The sequence below is a fragment of the Taudactylus pleione genome, unplaced genomic scaffold (genome assembly GCF_031769625.1).
Source record: "Taudactylus pleione unplaced genomic scaffold, aTauple2 ptg000068l, whole genome shotgun sequence".
In the NCBI taxonomy this organism is placed as follows: domain Eukaryota; kingdom Metazoa; phylum Chordata; class Amphibia; order Anura; family Myobatrachidae; genus Taudactylus; species Taudactylus pleione.
This window is the reverse complement of record NW_028284470.1, coordinates 1,002,795-1,027,209: the sequence shown is the minus strand read 5'-3', so window position 1 is coordinate 1,027,209 and position 24,415 is coordinate 1,002,795. Positions and strand designations below refer to the sequence as shown.

General features: G+C 45.9%; 1 protein-coding gene across 1 annotated transcript in view; it reads left to right on the top strand.

Moving 5' to 3' along the window:
- ADAMTS12 (ADAM metallopeptidase with thrombospondin type 1 motif 12) overlaps positions 1–24,415 on the top strand; it is a 727,141-nt gene that overhangs the window by 603,901 nt on the left and 98,825 nt on the right. The window contains exon 21 of the mRNA XM_088466956.1: positions 8,089–8,262. Within this exon, the coding sequence (XP_088323082.1) occupies positions 8,089–8,262 (174 nt within the window). The remainder of the gene's footprint in view (positions 1–8,088; positions 8,263–24,415) is intronic.

The window sequence follows — 24,415 nt, the reverse complement described above, 5'->3', positions numbered from 1 at the left end:
AATTGGAGCAACACTTTCTAGTCGCAGAAGCAGCTATGATGTCTAGAACATCCAAGACCGTTGGAGAATATATGAATTATATGTAGCATACCTGTAGTCATAAATGTTTTATAATGCAGTGAAGTAGCTCACCTGCTTGCAATTCAATGTTACTCTTCAACTGTGTTGTTTGTTCAGCTTTATATGTAGTTATGATTTACAGGGCAGACTTTGAGGTGGACACATCTGTGGGTGCTTTTTCTGTACGACCGCGGCAGCCTGCTTACTAGCTTATGCTAAGGCCGAACATCTGTGCGCCACATGTGGAATGCTGTCCTGCGCACTGTTTTTGTGTCTGCAGCTATAACCGTTACCATTAGTCTCTGGACATGCCCCAACTCCATGCTGGATGCAAAAGCTCCACCTGAAACAGACGTCCCATCTGCATCTATATGCTACTGAAGTTGACTTAAACGCTCTCATCAATTCCATGGCACTTCTACTAGACTGAACGGTTCTATGCATTTGCATGGTCGATGCTCAGTTACTAGAGATGTGCACAGTCTCCCATGTTTTGGTTCTAAATCATCGTCGCATTTTGGTGTTGGTTTTGGCAAAACCACCCACTAGTGTTTTGGTTTTGGATTTCTTTAAAAATTTATACAAAACCTGTTTCTACTTCAGGGTCCATAGGGTATCCACAGGATACCTTGGGTATAGGTGTGACGTCAGTCGCAGGGCACCAAAGAGTTAAGCTTTCAGCCTCCCAGGATGCACTAGGTCCCCCTCCTATACCCCGCCCCCAGGCCAAGGCACCTCAGTTTAGTTTGGTGCCCGGCCGGAGTCGGGTGCACCTGTTGGAGTGGGGGCTAGAAGAGCCCCTGAAGCTTTTTCTTCATGCAGCTGTGGCTGCACATCTGGATGAACAGCATGGACAGTCAGTCCTGACGTCCATGCTGTCTTCCCTACACCCCGCCGGTACCAGAACGCCGGTACTGATCCGGGGATGCTGGTGGGCGTCTGGGGTCACAGCTAGCAGTGACCCCAGATGCTCCGGACCATGGCCGGATTCAAGGGGGACAGAGGTAAGCAGCGGGGTCCCGCGGTGGGTCCCCGCTGATCACATGGTCCTAAGTCCCCAGGCAGGGGGCTCCCTGGGGACTGGCTGCAGCGTGGAGCCAGGCGACCAACCTGCGCTTCCACTACCCCCTGGGACAGCGGACCGCAGCAGAGCGGTAGCGCTGCGGCGTCCCAGGGGTTAAATGCATGCCAGGGGAGCGCGCCTTCCCTGTCTCACAGCCGGCGCCTCCCCCGCTGCACACAGCCCTCTCTGCACTGTGCTGACTGGTCCTGTGTCAGCGCTCCTCCCCCAGGCCAGCTTCTCTCTGCTCCTCGGCGGCCATCTTCTCTGCAACGCATGGTGAACGCTGCTGGAAGTCTGGAAGGAAGCATCGTGGTCTGGGTCCCCCCGCATACCTCTCCTCCGCTGTGGCTCAGGTCTGTGTATGCAGCGCTGTGTCCTACCAGGCCCTGTGTCTGTGTAGTTGAGTGATCAGCGCTGTTAGTGCAGGAATTGTTATTTCTCTGCATTGTATGTGACTGTGCTAGCGCTGCCTGTAACTATTCTTCACTAAACTGTCAGCTTTATTACTGTCCCTGTTCTTTCTGCTAAAGCCCTTGCGGTGCGGTGCTGCAGGGTGGTCTCTCGCCTATTTAATACTTAATTGGTGAGAGAGGTCACATACGTGGTGCCATCATGTCTGAAAGTGATTTTCCCCTCCGGCTACAGTGTACCACGTGCAAAGTACCGTTAGCGGAGGGGGAGGGTAGCGCGGAGGGCCTTTGCCGGCAGTGTTGTCCATGGCGCGGCCTATTACGGTTACAGCACCGGTACAGGAGCCGCCCTGGGCTTGTTTCGCTCAGGCGTTAACAGCTTTAGTGGGCCAGTTAGCTCCGCAGCCCGCGTTTACTCCGATGGGTTTGTCCCAGCAGTCTGTGGTGTCGTCACCCATGCAGGGGTTCCCACGACAATTGGTGGTACCCCACAGTCTCCCTATTTCCCCGCACCCGGGTTCTCAGGAGCCAGCGTGGGTTAACTCCCTGACGAGTTCTTTACAGCACTTGTCGGATGTATTGCAAGGGGAGTCTGTGATGCGGCCTCATAAAAGGCCGGTGGCGTCTCTGTCCGCTCCTTATGAGGATGACGAAGGGACGTCTGATGATGGGGAGATTCTGGATCCTTACGATCAGGAACCTTTCCATACTAAGGACGCTGATGCTAAGTCCAAAGTATATATTCCTGGACTTATTCGGGCGGTCCGCACAGCCTTGGTGATTGAGGACGAAGTTCCCCCAGCGGCTAAATCTAAGTATGCCTTTTTCAAAGATGTGAAGGGCGATGCCACAGTCTTTCCTCTTTCGGGTCAGTTGGTGGACCATTTAGAGGAGGCGTGGAAACAACCTGGCAAAAGATACCAGCCGCAGAGACGCCTGGCGGTGGCTTATCCGTTCGCGGATAATTATTTTGCTAAGTGGGAATCCCCTCCACAGGTGGATTCTCACGTGACCCGTCTTGTCCGTAGTGCCACATTGCCGATGCCATCCATGTCCTCCCTTAAGGATGCTACGGACCGCAAGGTAGAAATCTGCCTGAAGTCCGCTTATTCCCTTGCAGGGGGGGCAGCACGGCCGGCTATGGCCATTTGCTGGGTTGCCAGAGCGATGGAGCGCTGGGCGGATTCATTAGAGGCTTCTTTTGAATCCGACTGTCCGGCCGAACAAGCGGAGTTGATTGGCAATCTCCGTGATTCGGCCACCTACATCAACGAGGCGGCTCTAGACATTAGTACTCTGGTGTCTAGAATTTCTTCAGCAGCGGTAGCTGCTCGTCGCACCTTGTGGCTGCGATCCTGGAAGGCGGACGCAGATCCAAGAAAGGTCTGGAAGCGTTGCCGTTTACCGGAGAAGTTCTCTTCGGTCCGGATCTGGATAAGATTGTGGCCACGCTGGCGGCAGCCAAATCTGCTTGTCTCCCGTCGGCCGCTGCTCCTTCTGGTTCTGGACCATCGTCCTTTCGGTCATCTAGGGCCCAGGGCAGGCCCAAACCACAGTCGTTTCCTCGACAGGCTGGCCCTAAGAAATCGGTCAAGCCCCGGAAACAGGCATGGAGTACCAGACGTCCGGCCCCCAAGCCAGATGACAAGCCTGCGGCCTGACGGTCCGGGTCTCCCCTTGGGGGATCCCAGGGTGGGAGGCCGCCTGCTGCAGTTCTCCCGGTGTTGGTAGTTCACTACGACAGACACTTGGGTTCTGGAGGTGGTCTCTCACGGGTACGCCCTCTCCTTCCGGCACAGACCCCCGGCTCGATTCTTCACCACGGGTCTACCATCAGACCGGAACAAGGCTACGGAGCTGCGGAAGGTATTGCACACTATGCTCCAGGCTGGAGTTATAGTGCCTGTTCCATTCTCCCAGAGGGGCCAGGGTTTCTATTCAAATCTATTTTTGGTACAGAAACCCAATGGGTCATATCGTCCGATTCTCAACCTCAAAGCACTCAACAAGTCTTTGCGGGTCCCGAAGTTTCGGATGGAGACCCTACGGTCCATCATTCTGGCGCTGGAACCTGGGGACTACATGGTGTCATTGGACATACAGGACGCTATGGCGGTCATGGCGGCTTCTCTGCGGCTGCAAGGAGTCCGCATGTTGCCGTACTTGGACGACCTGTTATTGGTGGCAGGATCTCCAGAGCTCCTGTTACACCACTTGGACCTGACCATTGCACTGCTGCAACGGCACGGCTGGCTAATTAACTGGCAGAAGTCCACTCTAATCCCGTCTCGGAGGATTCTGCATCTTGGAGCCTTATTGGACTCGGGACAGCAAAGGATCTTCGTGACGGAGGACAAGATCTCTGCTTTACAGTCAAGGGTGCGCAGTTGTCTGCACAGCCGCCGGGTGTCCTTACACTCGGCGATGAGGTTACTGGGCTCCATGGTGTCGGTGTTCGACATGGTGGAATACGCCCAGTTTCACTCTAGACCTCTGCAGCACCTGATCCTGTCCAAGTGGAACGGGCTGCCTCAGTCTCTGAAGTTCCAGACGATTGTGCTCACCCCGGAGGTTCGCCTGTCCCTTGCGTGGTGGTTAAAGATGACCCACCTCAACAAGGGACGTCCGTTCTGGGTTCCAAATTGGGTCCTGTTGACAACGGACGCCAGTCTTCGGGGCTGGGGAGCAGTTTCGGGTCCACACTTGTTCCAGGGCAGGTGGACACCGACAGAAGCGGAGCTTCCAATAAATATCTTGGAACTCCGTGCGGTCTTCAATGCTCTCCTGCAGGCACAGCGGTTTCTCCAGGGTCACCCGGTGCAGGTCCAGTCGGACAATGCTACCACCATGGCCTACATAAACAGGCAAGGAGGAACTCGCAGTCGGGCGGCTCTCGTAGAGGTCTCTCGGATCCTGGTTTGGGCGGAGCGCAATCTTCTGGCCATATCAGCGGTCTTCATCCCGGGAGTGCTAAATTGGGAGGCGGACTTTCTAAGTCGCCAGGACGTTCATCCAGGGGAATGGTCCCTGCACCCGGACGTTTTTCAACTACTGGTGGACAGGTGGGGTCTTCCAGAAATCGACCTCATGGCGTCCCGGCACAACAACAAGTTGCCGGTGTACGGGTCTCGCACAAGAGACGAAGGGGCGTCTCTGGTGGATGCTCTGTCCGTCCGGTGGACGTTCAGGTTCGCATACCTGTTCCCTCCGGTCTCCCTTCTTCCACGGGTAATCCGGAAATTCAAACAGGAAGGAGGGACGCTCCTGTTGATAGCTCCCGCGTGGCCCAGACGGCACTGGTTCTCAGACCTTCAGGGTCTGTCCGTGGACAGTCCTCTGCGGTTGCCGCTACGACCGGACCTTCTGTCTCAGGGTCCTTGTCTTCACCCGGACCTGACTCGGCTGTCTTTGGCGGCGTGGCTGTTGAGACGGCCATGCTGAGGTCCTGGGGGTTTGCCAGCTCTGTGGTGTGTACCATGTTACGAGCTCGGAAACCGTCTTCCGCGAGGATATACCATCGCGTGTGGCATACGTTCTTCCAGTGGTGTCGACCGAGAGGTTATGCACCGCGGGAGTTTCGTCTGTCTCGGATTCTCGCCTTCCTGCAAGCGGGACTAGATCATGGGCTTCGCCTTGCTTCTTCGAAGGTACAGGTTTCGGCCCTATCTGTCTGGTTTCACCGTAGGATTGCTACAATCCCGGATGTGCGCACCTTTATGCAAGGTGTTCTCCGTATTCAGCCGCCCTTTGTTCCACCTGTGGCGCCTTGGGATTTGGCTGTGGTCCTGAGGACTCTCCAAGGACCGCCGTTTGAACCACTGGGCTCAGTGGATATTAAATGGCTAACAGCTAAGACTGTTTTCCTTCTGGCCGTTGCTTCAGCCAGACGTGTTTCTGAGTTAGGGGCTCTTTCTTGTAGACCCCCTTTCTTGGTTTTTTCATGGGAACAGGGCAGTGCTCCGCACTCGGCCCGAGTTTCTCCCCAAAGTTGTTTCCCAGTTTCAGGTTAACGAGGAAATAGTTGTTCCGGCCTTTAACTCACCGGGTCTTTCCGTGGGTGAGGCCTCTTTGGATGTTGTGCGGGCCTTAAGGACTTATGTGGACCGCACTTCTTTGTTTAGGAAGTCGGACGCTTTGTTGTCCTCTATGGCTTCTGTAAAAAGGGTTGGCCTGCTTCAAAGCAAACTTTGGCAGCCTGGATCCGTATGGCTATTTCTGAAGCTTATCTTCATGAAGGCCTACCGGTCCCTCCTTCTCTGAAGGCTCATTCCACTAGGTCTGTGGGTCCTTCGTGGGCAGCTTGACGTGGTGCCTCGGCAGTTCAGATCTGCAAGGCTGCTACGTGGTCTTCTGTCCATACCTTCGTGAGGTATTACAGGTTTGACACCTTCGCCTCTCAGGATGCTTCCTTCGGGCGGCGGATTCTCCTTTCTGCACAGGAGCGTCCCCACCCTTAAAGGATACTGCTTTGGGACATCCCCAAGGTATCCTGTGGATACCCTATGGACCCTGAAGTAGAAAATATGAGATATGGTAAGAACTTACCCTTGTTATCTCTATTTCTACGAAGTCCATAGGGTTCCACAGGACTCCCGCCCTGTCGCACCTGTGCTGCAGATGGGCTTTGCTCTGGTCACCGGTTTTCCGTCTCCCTCTGGTGAGAATGTGATTCTTGTATGTGTCCAGATCTTTGTTCTCTCTCTTCCTTCTCCTCCTCCGGCCTATGGCTTGGTAACTAACTGAGGTGCCTTGGCCTGGGGGCGGGGTATAGGAGGGGGACCTAGTGCATCCTGGGAGGCTGAAAGCTTAACTCTTTGGTGCCCTGCGACTGACGTCACACCTATACCCAAGGTATCCTGTGGAACCCTATGGACTTCGTAGAAATAGAGATAACAAGGGTAAGTTCTTACCATATCTCATATTTTTTGTTCCTATAATATTATTAACCTTAATAATATTCATTTCCAGTTAATTTTCACCACCTCACAGCACCTGAAATCACGAGGGAGGGACTTAAATGCAATCCAAAATCCATTTTTATACCCGTGTGCCGAACTTGCAAGAAGACCAGAGTCGGGACTCAGATTGACTCAGAACTCCAAAGTTGGGGTGTTTTCAGTTTTCAGCAAAACCAAACCGCTCATCTCTACCAGAGCCACCCATTTGATGGAATGAATCAGAGCCATAACTTTGGTGCCCTGTGCCAGAGAGAGCATTGGTGCCCCCCCCCCATTTTTTAAATAGGGACATAAAATAGTGCACCTGAAAAAGGGCCATGGCCTCGTGGGGAAGGGTCGGGAAGAGATAGAGGAGGCCAGGAGATGCTGGGGATAAAAGAAGAGGAAGCTACAAGTGAGAATGATAATAAACAGGAAAATTTACAGGCCCAAACTGCACCCCCTATCCCTGTGGTGCCCTGTGCCATGGTCCGATCTAATCTGCCTGTACTTGTGATCTGTGTGCGTTTGCCTGTCTCGACGCATGTACAGTCACTAATTTCTTTCTACAGTGTATGCGTAGTATCCACAAAATGCCACCCATTTGCTTCTAACTCAGGCTCTATGTTTGTATCTCAGTTCAAGTAGCCAGATCCGGCTCCATTCAGGCCTGTTCATGCAGCCTAATGATGCAAACATGGACTTGTAGCAATCCTCTTCCTTTATGTTGATAGGATCAGTGTCTGGTATCATTGCTGGGATCCTGGATGGCCATTTGGAGGTCCCAATTATTGTGATTTCAATTGCCCAATCTTGGCTCCAGTGTGAATAACCTTCCTTAGACAAATTTAGCGATTGACAACAAGCAGATATCCATAAATCTACATTTTACTACCTAAAGATGGAACTATTGATTGAAATGAGAATAAAATTAATCAGTAATTCAATTCAACAGTGAAACCTTGTATATTAGATTGTCAGACGTAGCCATGCAAAGCATTTTAAAATGTATCTGTCAAGTATCTGTCAAGTTGACGCAAACCTGATTTTCTAAGAGATCAACCTGCATATTGAATGCTCCTACTGTAAAGAACCATTCATATATCTTAAGAACATATAATTGATTAAACTATGGCAACATGTATCAGTAACCTCTGTAAAATGTGCATGTCAAGTGTGCTGATAGCAGCTTTTGTAGAAGGGCAACGTGTAATGCTCTTACTGTAAAGAATCCTTTATATACTTTAAACTAGGGATGTGCAGGCTAGGATAGGTTCGAGTTTGCACGTTGAGTTCGGATTTTTCCCTAAAAAAAAACGGAACTCAGAAAGAGGCAAAACGTCATCTTGCATGGACGAACATCATCATTCCTGGACAAAAGTCCAGGAATGATGATGTTCGTCCATGCAAGATGACGTTTTGCCTCTTTCTGAGTTCCGTTTTTTTGGAGGGAAAAATCCGAACTCAACGTGCAAACTCGAACCTATCCGAGCCTGCACATCCCTACTTTAAACACACATGACTGAATAAGCAGTAGCAGTTCATATAACCATTTTGGCTGGTCTATATTTGTCTCCAATCATAAAACCTTTTCTTTCCTGTCTCTATTATCACACAGTGCTCTACAAATTGCGGTGGTGGTTTCATGACCAGGGAAGTGCAGTGCACCGATATCCGCGAAAATCGACCACTAAGACCCTTTCATTGTCAGATGCCAGGGCAGAACCCTGTACAAAATACTTCCTGTAATCCAGAGCCTTGCTTGTCGTGGCTTGCCAAACCATGGAGCGAGGTAATGTCCCATAAACCTGGATTACGTATTCTTTTAAGTTGACCAAAAATGCATGGAGAGTGACAGAGTATAAGATGTGTTATAGCATAAGCTTTATTTACCTACCAATTAATTAAATGCTAATTATTATCAGCCAAGTATATATTTTATGAAAAGAATTTAGAACTCTGCGATATAAATTATTTCTAGAGGAATCAGTACGAGTTCAGTTTTGTCAAATATTTAAAGCAATACTGTATTATTATTATTATTCAACTTTATTTATAGGGCACCACAAGTGGTCTGCAGCGCCGTACAGAGGGGAAATCAATAAGGAAGTACAGGGTAAAACAGTACAATACAGTAGACAAGTAACAAATAGCACTACAACTCTCATTACAGCCACTGGGTGCAATGGAAATATTCAGCGTAAGTTGAAACCTGTAGCTATTAACGTGGCCACAGATAACAGGTCTAGGTCGTCTGAAGAAACAAAAACCGAGGAGTGGAGACCAGGGACAGAGAACCTAAGGAGGAGGCGTATAGCGTAGTTGGTGTGCAAGAGAAATATTGAGAACTAGAGGGAGGAGGGCCCTGCTCATTGAGCTTACAGTCTAGAGATATCTAATCATGATCTGTATTTGACTTTATAAGACTGAATGTATGTTCACACTATGTTGGTTCTGTCATTGTTAGTGGTCGATAAATGTTTCACAGCATGGTTAATATATAGCTTTAGTAAGCGGTGGTCTACGAGAAGACTTACAGTAAGGTGGCACATAGGACTATCTTGGCATTCAGCACAACGGTTGAGAAAAATGGTTGCCCTTCAACTTGGCCACAAATGTGTGTAGCCAGATTATATGAGGATGCACACTGTATGGATCAATCAACCAGATCACAAAGTTTCCAGTGCATACAAGCTATAGTGTTAAGCCATTTGCCCCAAATGATTGCAGATATTGCAGTGTATATAGCCAGCAATAGTATTATCTTCAGACAATCTAGGTATACTATTCTTTTTATTCTCCTATTTTATTCATGTAGGAAAATGTTCTCACAATATAAAAGCGTCTAGGTATGGCATATCGGCAGATGACGGGTATGGCATAATTTGGAGTATAACAACACTGTAGGTACAAGACTGAGAGAGGGCGAAATAGTGGCAGCCACAACTGTAAAGGTGGGTACACACTGGACGATGTAATGGACAACAGAACGATCCCTCGTTCCATCCCTCTTTAACATGCATGGAGCCGCGAGCGATATAATAGGGTTTGATGTGCAGCACATCAAACCTGACGACATTGCATGCGACCGCGGAAGTGCGCATATCTTGCATACACACTGCATGATATGTACGATATGTCATTGCGATTTGGCCAAATTGTATCGACATTGTCCCAGTGTGTACCCAGCTTAAGTGTTTGGCATAACCAGAAAGAAAATGTATCTAGTATATGATTTGTATCAGGCACAAATAATCACAGGCATTTTTTGGATTGTAGGAAACCTTTAAGAGTAAATACCTATCAGAGACTTCTAGAGATTTAGTGGGTCTATTTATCAAGCAGTGATAGATTTTTCAGGCATTTTCGCCTACTGTTTTTAGTAGTGTCACAGTAAAGTATGCTAAAATTGAATAATAAAAAATAACATATTCCATTATCTTCTCCCATAGGGGGGTACCCAATTAGCCGCGATCGGTATGAAATGGGGATTTTTCGACGATTATCCCCATTTTTCGCCAATGTTTTTTTTTCCCCTATCCTATTATTTTGGGCGAAATAATAGGATATTTCTCCCGAAAACACATAGGCTCTGGGGACCTATGTGTTTTCGCCATTTAGGTGGTGAAAAAAAGGGCACTTATCGTGGATTATTTTTCAGGACACATCAGGTCCCGAAAAATATCCACAATAAATGCCGGCGTCGGGTGGCACTTCGGGGGTAATTGGATAGCCCCGCCGCGATCAATTAGCAGCGCTACTTTAGTGCTGCTAATTGGATACCCCCCATAGTATGAACCCTTAAGTCCAAAACCACACAAGGATCAGGAGGAGGAAGTTTATTTGTCGACAATGATACTGTCGGCAGCACAATGTCAAGCACAGTATGCCAACATGGTTGAAAAGTTAGTTATAGCATTGTAACTCGGTAACTCGGCCAGAATTATAACTTTAAACATGATACTTTATGATCAGGTTTAAAGTTTTAGTGCCGACACAGTTAAAATGCTTTAACAAACATTGCCACACGAGTCAGTGTACTGTGCTGAAGAATGTAATTGTAGATCTTGTGAATGTCGGCAAATCATAGCGATCCTGAATCAGGTGCATACTGTCTCATGTACTACTTTCTCCCTCATTCAAATCAATCTGTAGTGCTTTTATAAAAACTTATAATTTCCTAGAGAAAATGAAATGACAATGATGCATGTCTTAGAGGTCTATGGGGGTAATTCAGACCCGTTCGCGAGCAAAGGACGCTTGCACACAAGTCGATGTTGCCCCACTGCGCATGTGCACGACGGAGGGAGCTCCGTCGTGCGCATGCGCGAGACTCGGATAGCGACGGGCTCTCCGTCGCTCTGGGTCTCGCACCAAAGGGGGCGTGCTGTCGATGTTGATTGACAGCACGCCCCCTTTGGTGGGCGTGCCTGCCAGACGGAGGCGTTCCCATGGGAACGCCTACCGTCTGAAGCCGGCCCCACTGACATCACTAGTGATGTCAGTGGGAGTGATTTTGGCTCTGATAGAGCCAAAATCACTCCTGGGCTTGCGGAAGCGAGACCCTACCGCAAGACCATCGCGACCATCTTTTTGGCCGCTCGCATAAGCTGTGGGTGGTCACCCATAGCTATGCGAGCGGCCAGGAGGCCGCTCGAAATTTAGCTGGGACGGCCCTGATTCAGAGCGAGCGCTCTGGTCAGAGCATCCAGCTCTGAATCAGGCCCTATGTACTAAGCAGTGTTAGGAGACAGAGTGAAAAGTGATAAGAAAGTGATAAGGTGCCAGCCAATCAGCTCCCAACTGTCATTTTTCAAACGCAGCCTGTGAGATGGCAGCTGGGAGCTGATTGGATGGCACCTTATCACTTTCTTATCACTTTTCACTCTGGGCCTGATTCAGAGCCGAACGCTCTGACCAGAGCGCTCGCTCTGAATCAGGGCCCTCCTCCCTGAAAATGAAGCGGCCTTATGGACGCTCGCATAGCTGTGGGTTACCACCTACAGCTATAGCGAGCATCCATGATGATGGTCGCGATGGTCAAGACCATTGCAACCATCGGGCTTGCGACGGAGACCCTGCGGTAGGGTCTCGCTGCCGCAAGCCCTGGAGTGATTTTGGCTCTATCAGAGCCAAAATCACTCCCACTGACATCACTAGTGATGTCAGTGGGGCCGGCTTCAGACGGTAGGCGTTCCCAGGGGAATGCCTCCGTCTGGCAGTCACGCCCCCGGCACGCCCACCAAAGGGGGGGTGCTGTCAATCCACATCAACAGCATGCCCCTTTTGGTGCGAGACCCGGAGCGACGGAGAGCCCGTCGCTATCCGGGTCTCGCGCATGCGCACGACGGAGCTCCCTACGTCGTGCGCATGTGCAGTGGGGCAACATCGACCAGCTTGCGAGCGTCCTGCGCTCGCGAGCGGGTCTGAATGACCCCCTCTGTCTCCTAACACTGCTTAGTAAATAGATCCCTGAATCTTCAATCGTCTGAGGGGTGTCCCGTGGATACACCATTTAATTAACATCTCATAAATAAACTATAATATAATAAAGACTCGGGACATGTATTTTGCCAGAATAAAATGTGTTAGCTATTTATTGAGAACATATAAAAATATTCAAATATATTTAAATTAAAGTATGGTGGCAAAGAAAGGACAGCCAGAATCAGCCCAATCCAACAACAGCATTGCCGGCGGATACAGCCAAACGTGCACACAAACCAAAAGACTAACAGCTGCCAACAAAAGGTATCCATTCAACCTTCTAATATGACTACCCACCCTGTAGGGTGATGATGCAGCCTCTCTCAGGGTGACCCAGCGAACTAACAAGTCAATTAGGGTGAGCGCACCCAAAGACAATAACAGACCCTCCAACATGACCCGTTCCATTAGGTACAAAATGCTCTGCTCCTGGACTTCCTTCTTAATTTATGATTGCCTTCACCTGTGCTGAAACACCTGTCTCATCAATTACCTAGTTCAGGGGTGGGGAACTTTTTTCTGCCGAGGGCCATTTTGATATATATAACATTATTTGAGGGCCTGGTGCAGGCCACGCCCCCTACGTGTGGTGTCACACTGGGGCGGGGCCACAATCGACAGTAATTACAGCAATGCCCGGACCATCCTGAGAATGCTCCGGGGAGCTGTAAGGGCAGCAGTGTGACCGTCTGAAGTGTCCTAAGGACTGCATAGATTCTGGCTGCAGTGTGTCATTCTAGGCACCCTGCTAGCCAGATGAGGCTAGCAGAAAAAAGCTCAGCGGGCCAGACTGAATGATTCTGGGGGCCTTATACGACCCCCGGGCCTGAGGATCCCCATCCCTGGCCTAGTTCAGCACAGGTGACTGCAATCATACATTAGGTGGGAAGTCCAGGAGCAGAGCATTTTGTACCTAATTGAACGGGTCATCTTGGAGGGGAGGCAATAATAACTAAACAACTTAACCAAATTTGCACCTGGAGTGGCGACCTGCCGTTCTTTCCCGCCGCACAAACAGATAATGACAAAAGCACCCACCAAAGACAACAACAAACACTGGGCAGGGCCGATGGGAAGACAGGAACAAAGAGGGTTTGTATCCACCCACAAATACAAAGACACACTCCTAAAATAATGGTACCAATTAATCACATGATGTCCCACAAGCCAGCCCCCAGGTTTGAAGATTAACCCCCTCCGCTCTCATTCAATCACTCCGTTCTCCTTTATAGTATTTGTGGAGTTTCTAATATAGTAAATACTGTATAGGCCCAACATGTGATATTCTTGTTACCACTCGTTACTAATCTTAAATGGTGCTGCAACCAATCAGCTCCTAACTGTCATTTTTCAAACACATGCCAGTTAGGATCTGAGTGGCTGGAGCACCTTTTAAGTTTAGTAATGAGTGATAACAAGAATATCACTCGTTGATAAATCTGGGCCTATAGTGCAATGATGATTTTAATTAGAGATGTGCGGGTTCGGTTTTATTCGTTTCTTATCGACAGATTATCGCAAGTTCCGATTAGTTTAGATTACTCTTATTGGCTATCCAAAACACATGATAGCCGGATAGCCAATATGATGCCGTTTTTGAGATCCGAACGTATCTGAATAAATCCAAGTAAAACTGAACCGCACATCTCTAATTTTAATGCTGTATTACCAACTAGGTGCATATTGTGGGGCCCACTGGTGCTCAAACCAATCAGCTCTCAACTGTCATTTTTCAAACAGATGACAGTTGGGAGCTGATTGGTTGGAGCACCGTTATTATACACAACGAGTGTTAAAACTCATTTCGTATGATAAAACACGTTGATTAATGGGCTCCTGTGTTCCTAGAATGATACAGTATAAGAAAATGGTAGTTGATGAAACTTCCGAGCTGGTGTTAAAAACATGATATTTTGCACAGTACAAAAGATTTACAATATACAATTTTAAATCTGTCATGCACAGAAATCCGATTTTTCAATATTTGTATTTGACACAATATTACGACAGGAATTGCATGTTACACACGCTGAAGTTTATTAATCACCACCTACAGTATCATGCAGAACAAAGCCGTCATCACATTGTGCAAAAGTTACAGGTGTAATGCTGCGTACACACGGGACGATGTGCGCCCTGAACGAACATCGTCCCGTGTGTCCCCGGCAGTTTGTGCTCAGTGTCATTAACGACACTGAGCACAAACACTGAACAAAATGAAAGTCTATTTCGTTCAGTGCCGGGCTCCCTCCCTCATCGCCGAACTTGTACAACCTGACAACATCGTCAAGTTGTACAGCCAGTTTGAGTGATGAACGAAAACTACAAACGCCAAACGGGAGCGCGCATTAGTAGTTTTCGTTCATCGTTTTGGGGCAAATACTAAATGATTTTTTGAACGATTTGTCGTTAACGAGAAATTGTTAAAAAAATCGTCCCGTGTGTATGCACCTTAAGCCTGACATAGGGAAAGACACACAGTATAAACAGCTTCTCCAGTGTCGCATTGCACCTCTCGATCATCGATTCGCTGTTATGTTTAAATGTTTTAAAGTGTTGCGAAGATATTGGAACATTGGGAGTCATTCAGACCCACTCGCGAGCAGCTGTCCGCTCGCAAGTGGGTCGATGGTCCCCACTGCGCATGCACACGACGGAGGGAGCTCCGTCGTGCGCATGCGCGAGACCCTACGAGCGAAGGACTTTCCTTCGCTCGGAGTGTCTCATCAAAGGGGGCGTGCTGTCGATGGTGACTGACAGCACGCCCCCTTTGGTGGGCGTGCCGGGGCGTGCCTGCCAGATAGAGGAACGCCTACCATCTGAAGCCGGCCCCACTGACATCACTAGTGATGTCAGTGGGAGTGATTTTGGTTCTGATAGAGCCAAAATCACTACTGGCCTTGCGGTTGAAAAACCCAACCGCAGGCTTTTGCTCGCAGTTTCGATGGTCGCGATGGTCAAGACCATCGCGACCATCATTTTGCACGCTCGTATATGCTGTGGGTGGTGACCCACAGCTATACGAGCCTCCAGGAGGACGCTCCATATTAATGGAGGTGGGCCCTGATTCAGAGCGAGCGCTCTGGTCAGAGCGTCCGGCTCTGAATAAGGGCCATTATCCGAGTATAATAATTTTCTAAGCATTTCAGTTCCAGCTGCAAATAAAAGATGTACTGGGAGCTGCTGTGAATATTAAACGTGTTTCACAGAATAGAATAAAGGGATTAACCTGTAATTCCTGTGTGATTCATCTGTAAATAATTTATCTTAATTATCTCTATTTCACATGTGTGTTTGTTAATTATTAGTATCAGCATTCCACTAAGACGGATGGTTAATACATACAGCATGCTGAGGGAAAGATGAGAAGTCAGGACATACAAAGAACAACAGCCTATTGGGTTTTTATCCATTCTGCTAAGGCGACTTATAAAAGTCTAGCTGTGAACTGAATCTATAGTGGAGCAGGAAAAAATATAGATTTAGAAGAGGGGAAGAAAATATAAAATAAAAAACAAAATGATTAAAGCAACTAAATTTTATTTATAATGAGGGACCAGGTATTTAAACACCTCTTAGCGGGTGCGGTACAAAATCTTGACATTCAGGGGCATATCCATTTAACCAAGGGGGTTTACCCCGAGGCCAAATGTTGGCTCGGAACCATTCAACCAGGTTCTGTATCCCCCTGCACGTTAAGCCCAGAGGGGGCAGTTTTCCTCAAAGCCTGAGGAGCCGTGAGGAAAAGTCAGCGTTAAAGTGCACCCTCTTGGATTTAACATGCAGGGAAACAGGTTCCACAGTATCTAGGGGTTAATGCAAATAGCACGAGAGTTTACCATGCGGGGAAAATGCTGAATAATTGAATATCTCTGGTTGTGGAACCCGGAGCTTTTCCCCAGACGCATTACTTCGTGTCTAACTGGATATGCCCCTCACAATGTCGAAACCGGAATGTCATGATGGTCTGAATGTCAACGTATGACATAACCCTAAACCTATCTGCAAACTAACCCTAAACCTAGCCCTACCGGCAGCATAACCCTAACTGCAGCCTAACCCTAACTGCAGCCTAACCCTAACTGCACCCTTACCCTAACTGCAGCCTAACCCTAACTACACCCTTACCATAACTGCAGCCTGACCCTAACTGCACCCTTACCCTAACTGCAGCCTAACCCTAACTACACCCTTACCATAACTGCAGCCTGACCCTAACTGCAGCCTAACCCTAACTACACCCTTACCATAACTGCAGCCTGACCCTAACTGAAGCCTAACCCTAACTGCACCCTTACCCTAACTGCAGCCTGACCCTAACTGAAGCCTAACCCTAACTGCACCCTTACCCTAACTGCAGCCTAACCCTAACTGAAGCCTAACCCTAACTGCACCCTTAACCTAACTGCAGCCTAACCCTAACTGCAGCCTGACCCTAACTGAAGCCTAACCCTAACTGCACCCTAACCCTAACTGCACCCTTACCATAACTGCGCCTGACCCTAACTGAAGCCTAACCCTAACTGCACCCTAACCCTAACTACACCCTTACCATAACTGCAGCCTGACCCTAACTGCAGCCTGACCCTAACTGAAGCCTAACCCTAACTGCACCCTTACCCTAACTGCAGCCTAACCCTAACTGCACCCTTACCCTAACTGCAGCCTAACCCTAACTGCACTCTTACCATAACTGCAGCCTAACCCTAACTGCAGCCTAACCCTAAATGCAGTTTAACCCTAACTAAATGTCAGGATTCTGCCTGGGATCGGCTCTTACTTACTGCAGCGCCGGCTTCCCGTCATTAGCGAGAGCAGTGAGACGTCAGGTGCAGCGGTAGGTGACTTGCTGAGTATTCTCTTTGGGGCCCAGGTGACTGTCACGCAATCCTCCATATCGGCGTTCCTGTGGCGATGGTCATGGTTGCAGCCATCATGGCTTAATCACCTGCTGAATCCTTATGCAGTGGTAGCTGTGTCAGTTCTCAGCTGACTTACTCTTCCAATGGACAGCTGCCTGGATGTATAAACGGGACTCCAGGTGAACAGGAAATTTCCTGATCAACTTCGTTATTCCCAGATCGTTGCTGTTTGCTTCATTCCAGGCTTCACATGCAATCTTCCAGAGACTCTTCCAAGTGGTATTTCCTGGGTATACTCTGTACATATCCTGTGTACTGAGTCCTAGTGATTATTTACAAGTGCTATAACCTTGTGCATCAGTGCGACAGAACACCTTGCCTGTGTGCTATTTACCAGTGTCATATCCTTGTGCATCAGTGCAACAGAACATCTTGCCTGTGTGCCATTTACAGTGTCATATCCTTGTGCATCAGTGTAACAGAACATATTGCCTGTGTGCTATTTACCAGTGTCATATCCTTGTGCATCAGTGCAACAGAACACCTTGCCTGTGTGCCATTTAACAGTGTCATATCCTTGTGCATCAGTGCAACAGAACACCTTGCCTGTGTGCCATTTACAGTGTCATATCCTTGTGCATCAGTGTAACAGAACATATTGCCTGTGTGCTATTTACCAGTGTCATATCCTTGTGCATCAGTGTGACAGAACATATTGCCTGTGTGCTATTTACCAGTGTCATATCCTTGTGCATCAGTGTGACAGAACACCTTACCTGTGTGCTATTTACAGTGTCATATCCTTGTAAATCAGTGTGACAGAACATCTAGCCTGTGTGCTATTTCCAGTGTCATATCCTTGTGCATCAGTGCGTAAAAAGAACACCTTGTCTGTGTGCTATTTACCAGTGTCATTTCCTTGTGCATCAGTGCGACAGAACACCGTTACCTGTGTGCTATTTACAAGTGTCATATTTTGGTGCAGCAATGCGTCAGAACACCTTGTCTGTGTGCAACTCCAAGTGCCACCTCTTGGTGCGTTAGAAGTTGCACGTTGTGTATTTTGTACTCAACTCTGTGTACAGACACCACGTCATCCAAACTGGTCCAATCACCACCTTCCTTCAGTGACAACAGCACATCCCTGGTGTTAGCAGCATATCCTCACTTCCCTCCAGTGTTAGCTGCACAACCTACTTCTCAGTGGATTCTCTTTTGCTGGTGCCTCTTCAGGAAGCTTTCCTAGTGTGCATCTTTGTACTACTTGTACAGAGACTATTTTACTAGTGGGCCATAGCGGTGTGTCTTTCTCTATTCCCACTCGCATCGGATCCCTGACCAGGGGACCACGACCTGCTTGCCGGGTGCAGCTGAAGTCCATATCCCGCTTGGAGTGGTCAATGGTGAACACCCCCCGGCAGGTTAGACTCTGCACCCTTGGTCAGGTCTCGCCAAAATCCGATGCTTACGGTTGGTGAGAATGGACATCCAGGCCCCTCGCCCCTGATTTCTTCCGTAACCCAGGACCACAGCTTTCAGCCCTTCAGTAGGGGACTCCATAACGTCATGCGTGACACTGCAGCCTAACCCTAACTGCAGCCTAACCCTAACTGCATCATAACCCTAAACCTAACCCTATTGGTAGCATAACCCTAAACCTAAACCTAAAATGTTATAGTCAACAAAATGACTTCATATCCTTTTTAGTAGTATATTAACAGTAATAAATAGAGTGTTAGAGTTTGTTTTATGCACAATGGGGAATGGATTATACAGCGGTGCTGTGCAGAGTTGAACATACACCATTTGTGGAGTATATTGTGAACAATTCTATTGCGCATATGATGAAAATGGGCATGCATAAGGGAGCACGATGCAAAGTCACATGCATTTCAATCACATCAACACTCACAGCTGAAGAGCCATTACTGCGCCGTGCCGGAGAATTCGAACATAAGCAGTTCTCTAAAGGCATGGTGATATAACTGTGGGCTATGCAGAGTTGTACATAAGCAAAAAATATGCCTGTTTCCAGGTGTACCATTCCCACTTAGTGTATGGTAGTTGCAAGTGCACCCTCTTGATGACACAGAGGGCAAGCATGTTGTTTAGATGCGAACTAGTAGGACTCCCTAGTTATAAATCCGGAAGTCCTCATATCGCAATGGACAGATTTTATTGGAAGAACTGTCCTTCGTGTAAATAATTGCAAATCTTTATGCATATGGCGTTAATAAATGTGCATTCAGTAAGTGGTGTGATGTATCACATTCAAAATGCATTGTTTGATACATCCCGCCCCCAGTATGTGCATGACCTCTTTATTAAGACTTAATTCTGTGGCATCTTCCTTTTCCACTTCCAATTATTTGTATGGTATAAGCTACAGGTTGGTAGGTGCGTAGCAAATGTGAACAAGGAGTTTAGGCCACACGTTGATTCCAAACCAGAGTAGGTTTTATTGAAGATAACAGGATACACATGATAGAAAATAAACAACAGTCAATACAATAAGTTATCAATCCCTCTATGGCTAAGTACTATACAGCACTGTGATGCTTCAATAACACAGTTACAGGCTTGTGCACATGCAGATACTTTTATAGAGTCAAATAAACAAGTCTTGCACCTGGAGTCTAATTAGCCTGACCTTTTAGTCTGGTGACGCATACATGTGATGTTATTGAGATTGATGAGTTATGTATAATAACACAGACATGTGATGTTATTGAGTCAGAGGAATCATGCACTATAACACTCAGTTAAGAGACAGCATATAGCGATTAATCATTTATATAGATGTAAACAAGAAGTACACCCGTGCTGGCACTTGTAGTGACACAAGGTTGTAACTGGTGCTTTTATCATTATCTAATTAATTAATATGGCCTTAATTAACATAAAAAATATTATTGCCCACATAATTGTAAATCCTATTCTTTTTTAACATTAATGTCCCCAATAATAAATAATTGAAATGATTATGGCCCATCAATTATTATTCTTAATTAGTGTACAAAGAATTATATAAGTTTCTAACCTCCCTAACTGTTGAATTTCTGCAGTTGCCCTCTTTAAGGATGACGTAATACAATTCATAACTTATCTAATAAATAAAACTTAGTACAAGAGGAGTTGGTGGTCAAATTAGGTAACATTTTAGTTGATATTCTAATAAAAAGTATCTAAGTTGATTAAAGCTAGTATGGTGGCGGTCAACAAGAACAGACAACATAAGTCAAGACAGTCATAAAGCCAAGCTCACATACTGGTGTTCAACTCTCAAACTCAAGGGCAGGCAGTGTCAAATGTCCAGCAGGGACAATTGTCTATTATGAATTGACCAAAGTGAGCGCACCCAACTAATAAACAATAGCCAATCAACAAACAGCCGCTCTTACCACCACCAAAATGATACAGTGACAACATAATCAAGTGGTGGGAGTGAGAGATTTCCAGCAAACAAGAGAAAGAGCTGCCAGACAATAGCAACTAAATAACTTTCTAAAAACATCCCGGAAAAACTATAAGCTAATAACCACTACGTCTTTGCTGCATATGCAGGAAATTCTGCCACACATGGCGCGAGACGTGTGCCTGCGAGTGGATACGTGCACTGCATTTGCACCTGTGCCGCCATAGGAATGCATGGTGCAATCGTGTGGTTCAGTATCTCTAAAACCTGAACTGTTGGGGAGCCTTGAGGACCGCGTTTGGGAACCTCTGTTCTATGCTTATGGGGAAAGCGGTCAAACCTCTGAAAACTGCATTTTTGGAGGGTTGACCGCATTTTTGAGTACAGTGCATCCCACCCAAAATGAGAGTTATTCACCTGATGGTAATTAATCCCTTACTGTGCACATGGTTGCAATGATTACTTATATAACAACATGTTTTTCCATGACCTCATGAGGCTGCAAGATTAGTTTCTTTACAGAAACTCTTAAGTGTATCTGATGAGCTGAGAGCAATTAATTAACCAGGAAGCTAGTTATTCTCACAGAAGAAGTTAATTTGATCACTTCAAAGCTATTTAGGAAGAAACAATTAATTAGTTAGAAGGGAATACAATGAATCATCGAAGAATCAATTCTTTTCGGCTTCTGAAAGTCGTCAAGGCAATGACGGCCTCGTTAGTAACTGTAAGGTTGATTGAACAAATAGTTTTTAACATTTACTAATAAATCTCATTTAGAAAAGAACAACAAAATATATAAATATTTATATATATATATATATATATATATATATATATATATATTAAATGAGAATTAAATTTTTCTTTTATTCTTTATTTTTTAAGCCTGATTTTTAATCATTTTTCTCTACAATAGTGAAAAGGATTTTGTCATTTTTAAATTTTGTTTATCCATGACAATAGTGATTTATATTATGATGCCTTTAATTTAAGTAATAAATCCTTTGATTATTGTTTACCTATTTTTTTGTTTGGTCATTCTGTATTTGCCATTTGCAGCCCATATTTCATGTTTGGGTAAGAGGGTGTTTGACCACTTATATCGTAAGTGCTGACACTACCTTTAACAGCCCTATATTGCTAGGCTCCCATTTATAGAGAGTAAGGGACTAGTTCTGCATAGTGCAAGTGTCACAATGAAGATTTGATATATAAAGTACCCTTCTCAGTGCTAGATATACTCTCCTGTTATTAATGCTGGTCACCAGGTTTGACTGCACATGAATAAAGATTAAAGATCTTACCATATGTTATCTGTATTTACCATGCAAATGTTATTTCTATGATAGCTGGGAGTTCCCGAAATCTTAGATTTATACCTGAAGTCTATACGCCAGTCTAATGTAGTTTGAGACTGCCTAGGAAGTATGGTTTGGGAGAAATTAGGTATTTAACCAATCACACGTCACAAAACAGTGATGTTTGCACTCATATTATATCTTAAATGATAGATATTAATGTGAGTACACTATATTTACTCAGTTACACAAACTAATTATGTACAGTTATTTGTACTTAGGTTAAAAGTTATGTGGGTGGGCTTCTCCCTCCCATCTATGGTCTTATACCAATACCATCAGATTAGTCATTGGTTTAAGAGTCTCACTAAGCTTTAATGTCGGTGGGTGTCCTACCCGGGAACCTGATACCCTGTTTAACATCTAATAGAGGTCGAGGTGACATTTCCTATTGGTATAATTTTCAACTTCCACTACATCACTGTGTAAGGGCTCCTTCTTAGGCTTGGTGGGAACTCAACTTGGGCCAATCTATCTCTGATACTCAGTGGAATTTGGTTTATACTACATCTTATCGCATTTCCAAATGCTTGAACCATTCTGAAATGCATATTAAACTACTATATAGATTGTATCTCACCCCTGATTGTTTACACACCATTTGGCCAACACAGTCAAAGTTCTGTTGGTACAATTGTGGGGGAGTCCACATGTTTACCATGTTTTGTTTGATTGCATTATCTCCCTCTCCTGATTTAGCTCTTCATTTATTGCCTACATCGGTTCAAGCAATTCAAAGATATGTGTTAGGTTATATACGTATAGTGGCACAGGCAGCACTTGCCCAGAACTGGAAACAACTTCACCCCCCCCTTACTTGAGGTATTTTAAAAAATTTTATTCCATTTCAAGAGGGAAACTGCTTCAGTGCCTTATTCATTCCAGGTTTGCTCCCCACTTGTGAAATGGTGGCCATGGCATGAGTTTGTTATGGAAGATGAAGTTGTGCTATTTAAAAATAAGCCTTCATTATCTGACCCACTCCAGTTTATCCTGAATGAGTCAGTCGCTCCTTGATCCATTGTAATTTGTAGTCTTCGCTATGTTATAAATTATATACTCAGTATTGCGATCGATCAATCCTGGTTGTGTTTTTCTTATATTATAATATATTGTAATCCCATATGTATCCCCTCCCTTCCCACACCGCCCTGTTCTTTTCTGTACCACATACTTGTTTGGAAATGTAATAAAAATTATTGATGTTTAAAGTGATGTGGGCGGAACTGACATGTTCTTGGGTTAATTAACAAACCAGCTAGTCAACAGGACTTGGTCATAACCTCATCTATGGGGGGGGGGGGGGCAGGTGATAAATGGTACAGTATTGGGGTCTTTTGTTCTGTCAGACTAAGGGGGATCAATTCTGAGTTGAATCCTGTACCTGAAATTTCCTGCCTTTCCCTTGGCTCAGAATAAGCTGCGTGTAATTCTATGTAGGTTTTGTCTTTTTATTTTGAAATTGCAATACGCTGTATATGCTCCAGATCCCAAATCTTTGATGAAGCTATTAGATCATTAAGGTTAGCTCATAACTGTTATTTATTGCTAGAATCAGGATGAGGCCAACTAACTGCATGGTAGCCTCTGTCACCGAGCCTGCGCAGTAGTGATAGAATGTTAGGGGACCTGTGGCTCTTTGTGTATTTACAACAGTTGGTGGCAGTAGAGAGGTGTATGATATAATGGGCAGAGATATAGAATGTTCGTTGTGAATATTATATTCAGCTCTGCCCTCACTACATCAGGACTTGGAGATCATTACAATCGCAGTCCTGACGCTAATGTAGCACCAGTCAAGGTAAATCAATTACTGGATCTGACCATGGTCTGAGTGCAAACTCAGGGAAACATACCTGGGTCCATGACTTACATGTAAACTGGAGGAGTGTGCAGACCCCCACGTTTTGGCTTTGGTTTTGGCCAACCGTCAAATTTTATGGTTTGGAAAAACCACTCTCACGCGTTTTGTATTTTTTTTTAAATTGATAAAAACAGCTAAAATCATGTCATTTGCACCTGTTTAAATGCAATCAAAACCCCCGAGATTTGATTTTTAAATTCAAGTTCAGAACTTACAGCAGAACCCGAGCCGGGAATCAGTTCTACTTGGAACCCCAAAAGTGATCTGAGCCGGGATTCGATTAGATTAGGAACCCCAAATTTCAGGTGTGTTAGTTTTTCAGGAAAACTGAACCACATATCTCCAAAATAAACATATTTATATATCAAGGCAAAGGGTTGTGTGCCCGTGCGCAACATAAGAAACTTTATGGTCACCTACGGCGGAAGCTGCTTGGGAGAAGTAGTCCAAACTTAATTTGTCACCTATAAGGTGATGCCCTAGCACTAACCTTCTTTAGCTTGACCTTGATGCTAGTATTAATGATTCAAAACATGTATTGAATCCAATGGATTGTAATATATATGAAAATATATTAGACCCAACAAGGGGAGATTGTGCACTGTGCTTGCAGTGGGATTAATTGGAATACACACTTTATGTTGTTCAAGGAAAACAATGAATTATTTCAATGTTGCAAAAAAAAAAAGGAAAGGCAAGTGCACAGATACATAATGCAGTATACTTAAGTATCAATTACTTCATGCTTAAAAGGTACTATGTAACTACTTGTTTAAACCGGCTGTAGTATGGTGAATACATATATTTAAAAAGCAAACGAAAAAAACAAAATAAGACAGGGTGAACATACAGAGGGTAGGGGTGAGTGAATGGTAGTGTGCTGACAGGACTATTAGACAGACTGTGTTTTTAGTGTTTTTAGTGTGGGAATGAGGTTTGGGAAAAAAGGAAAAAAA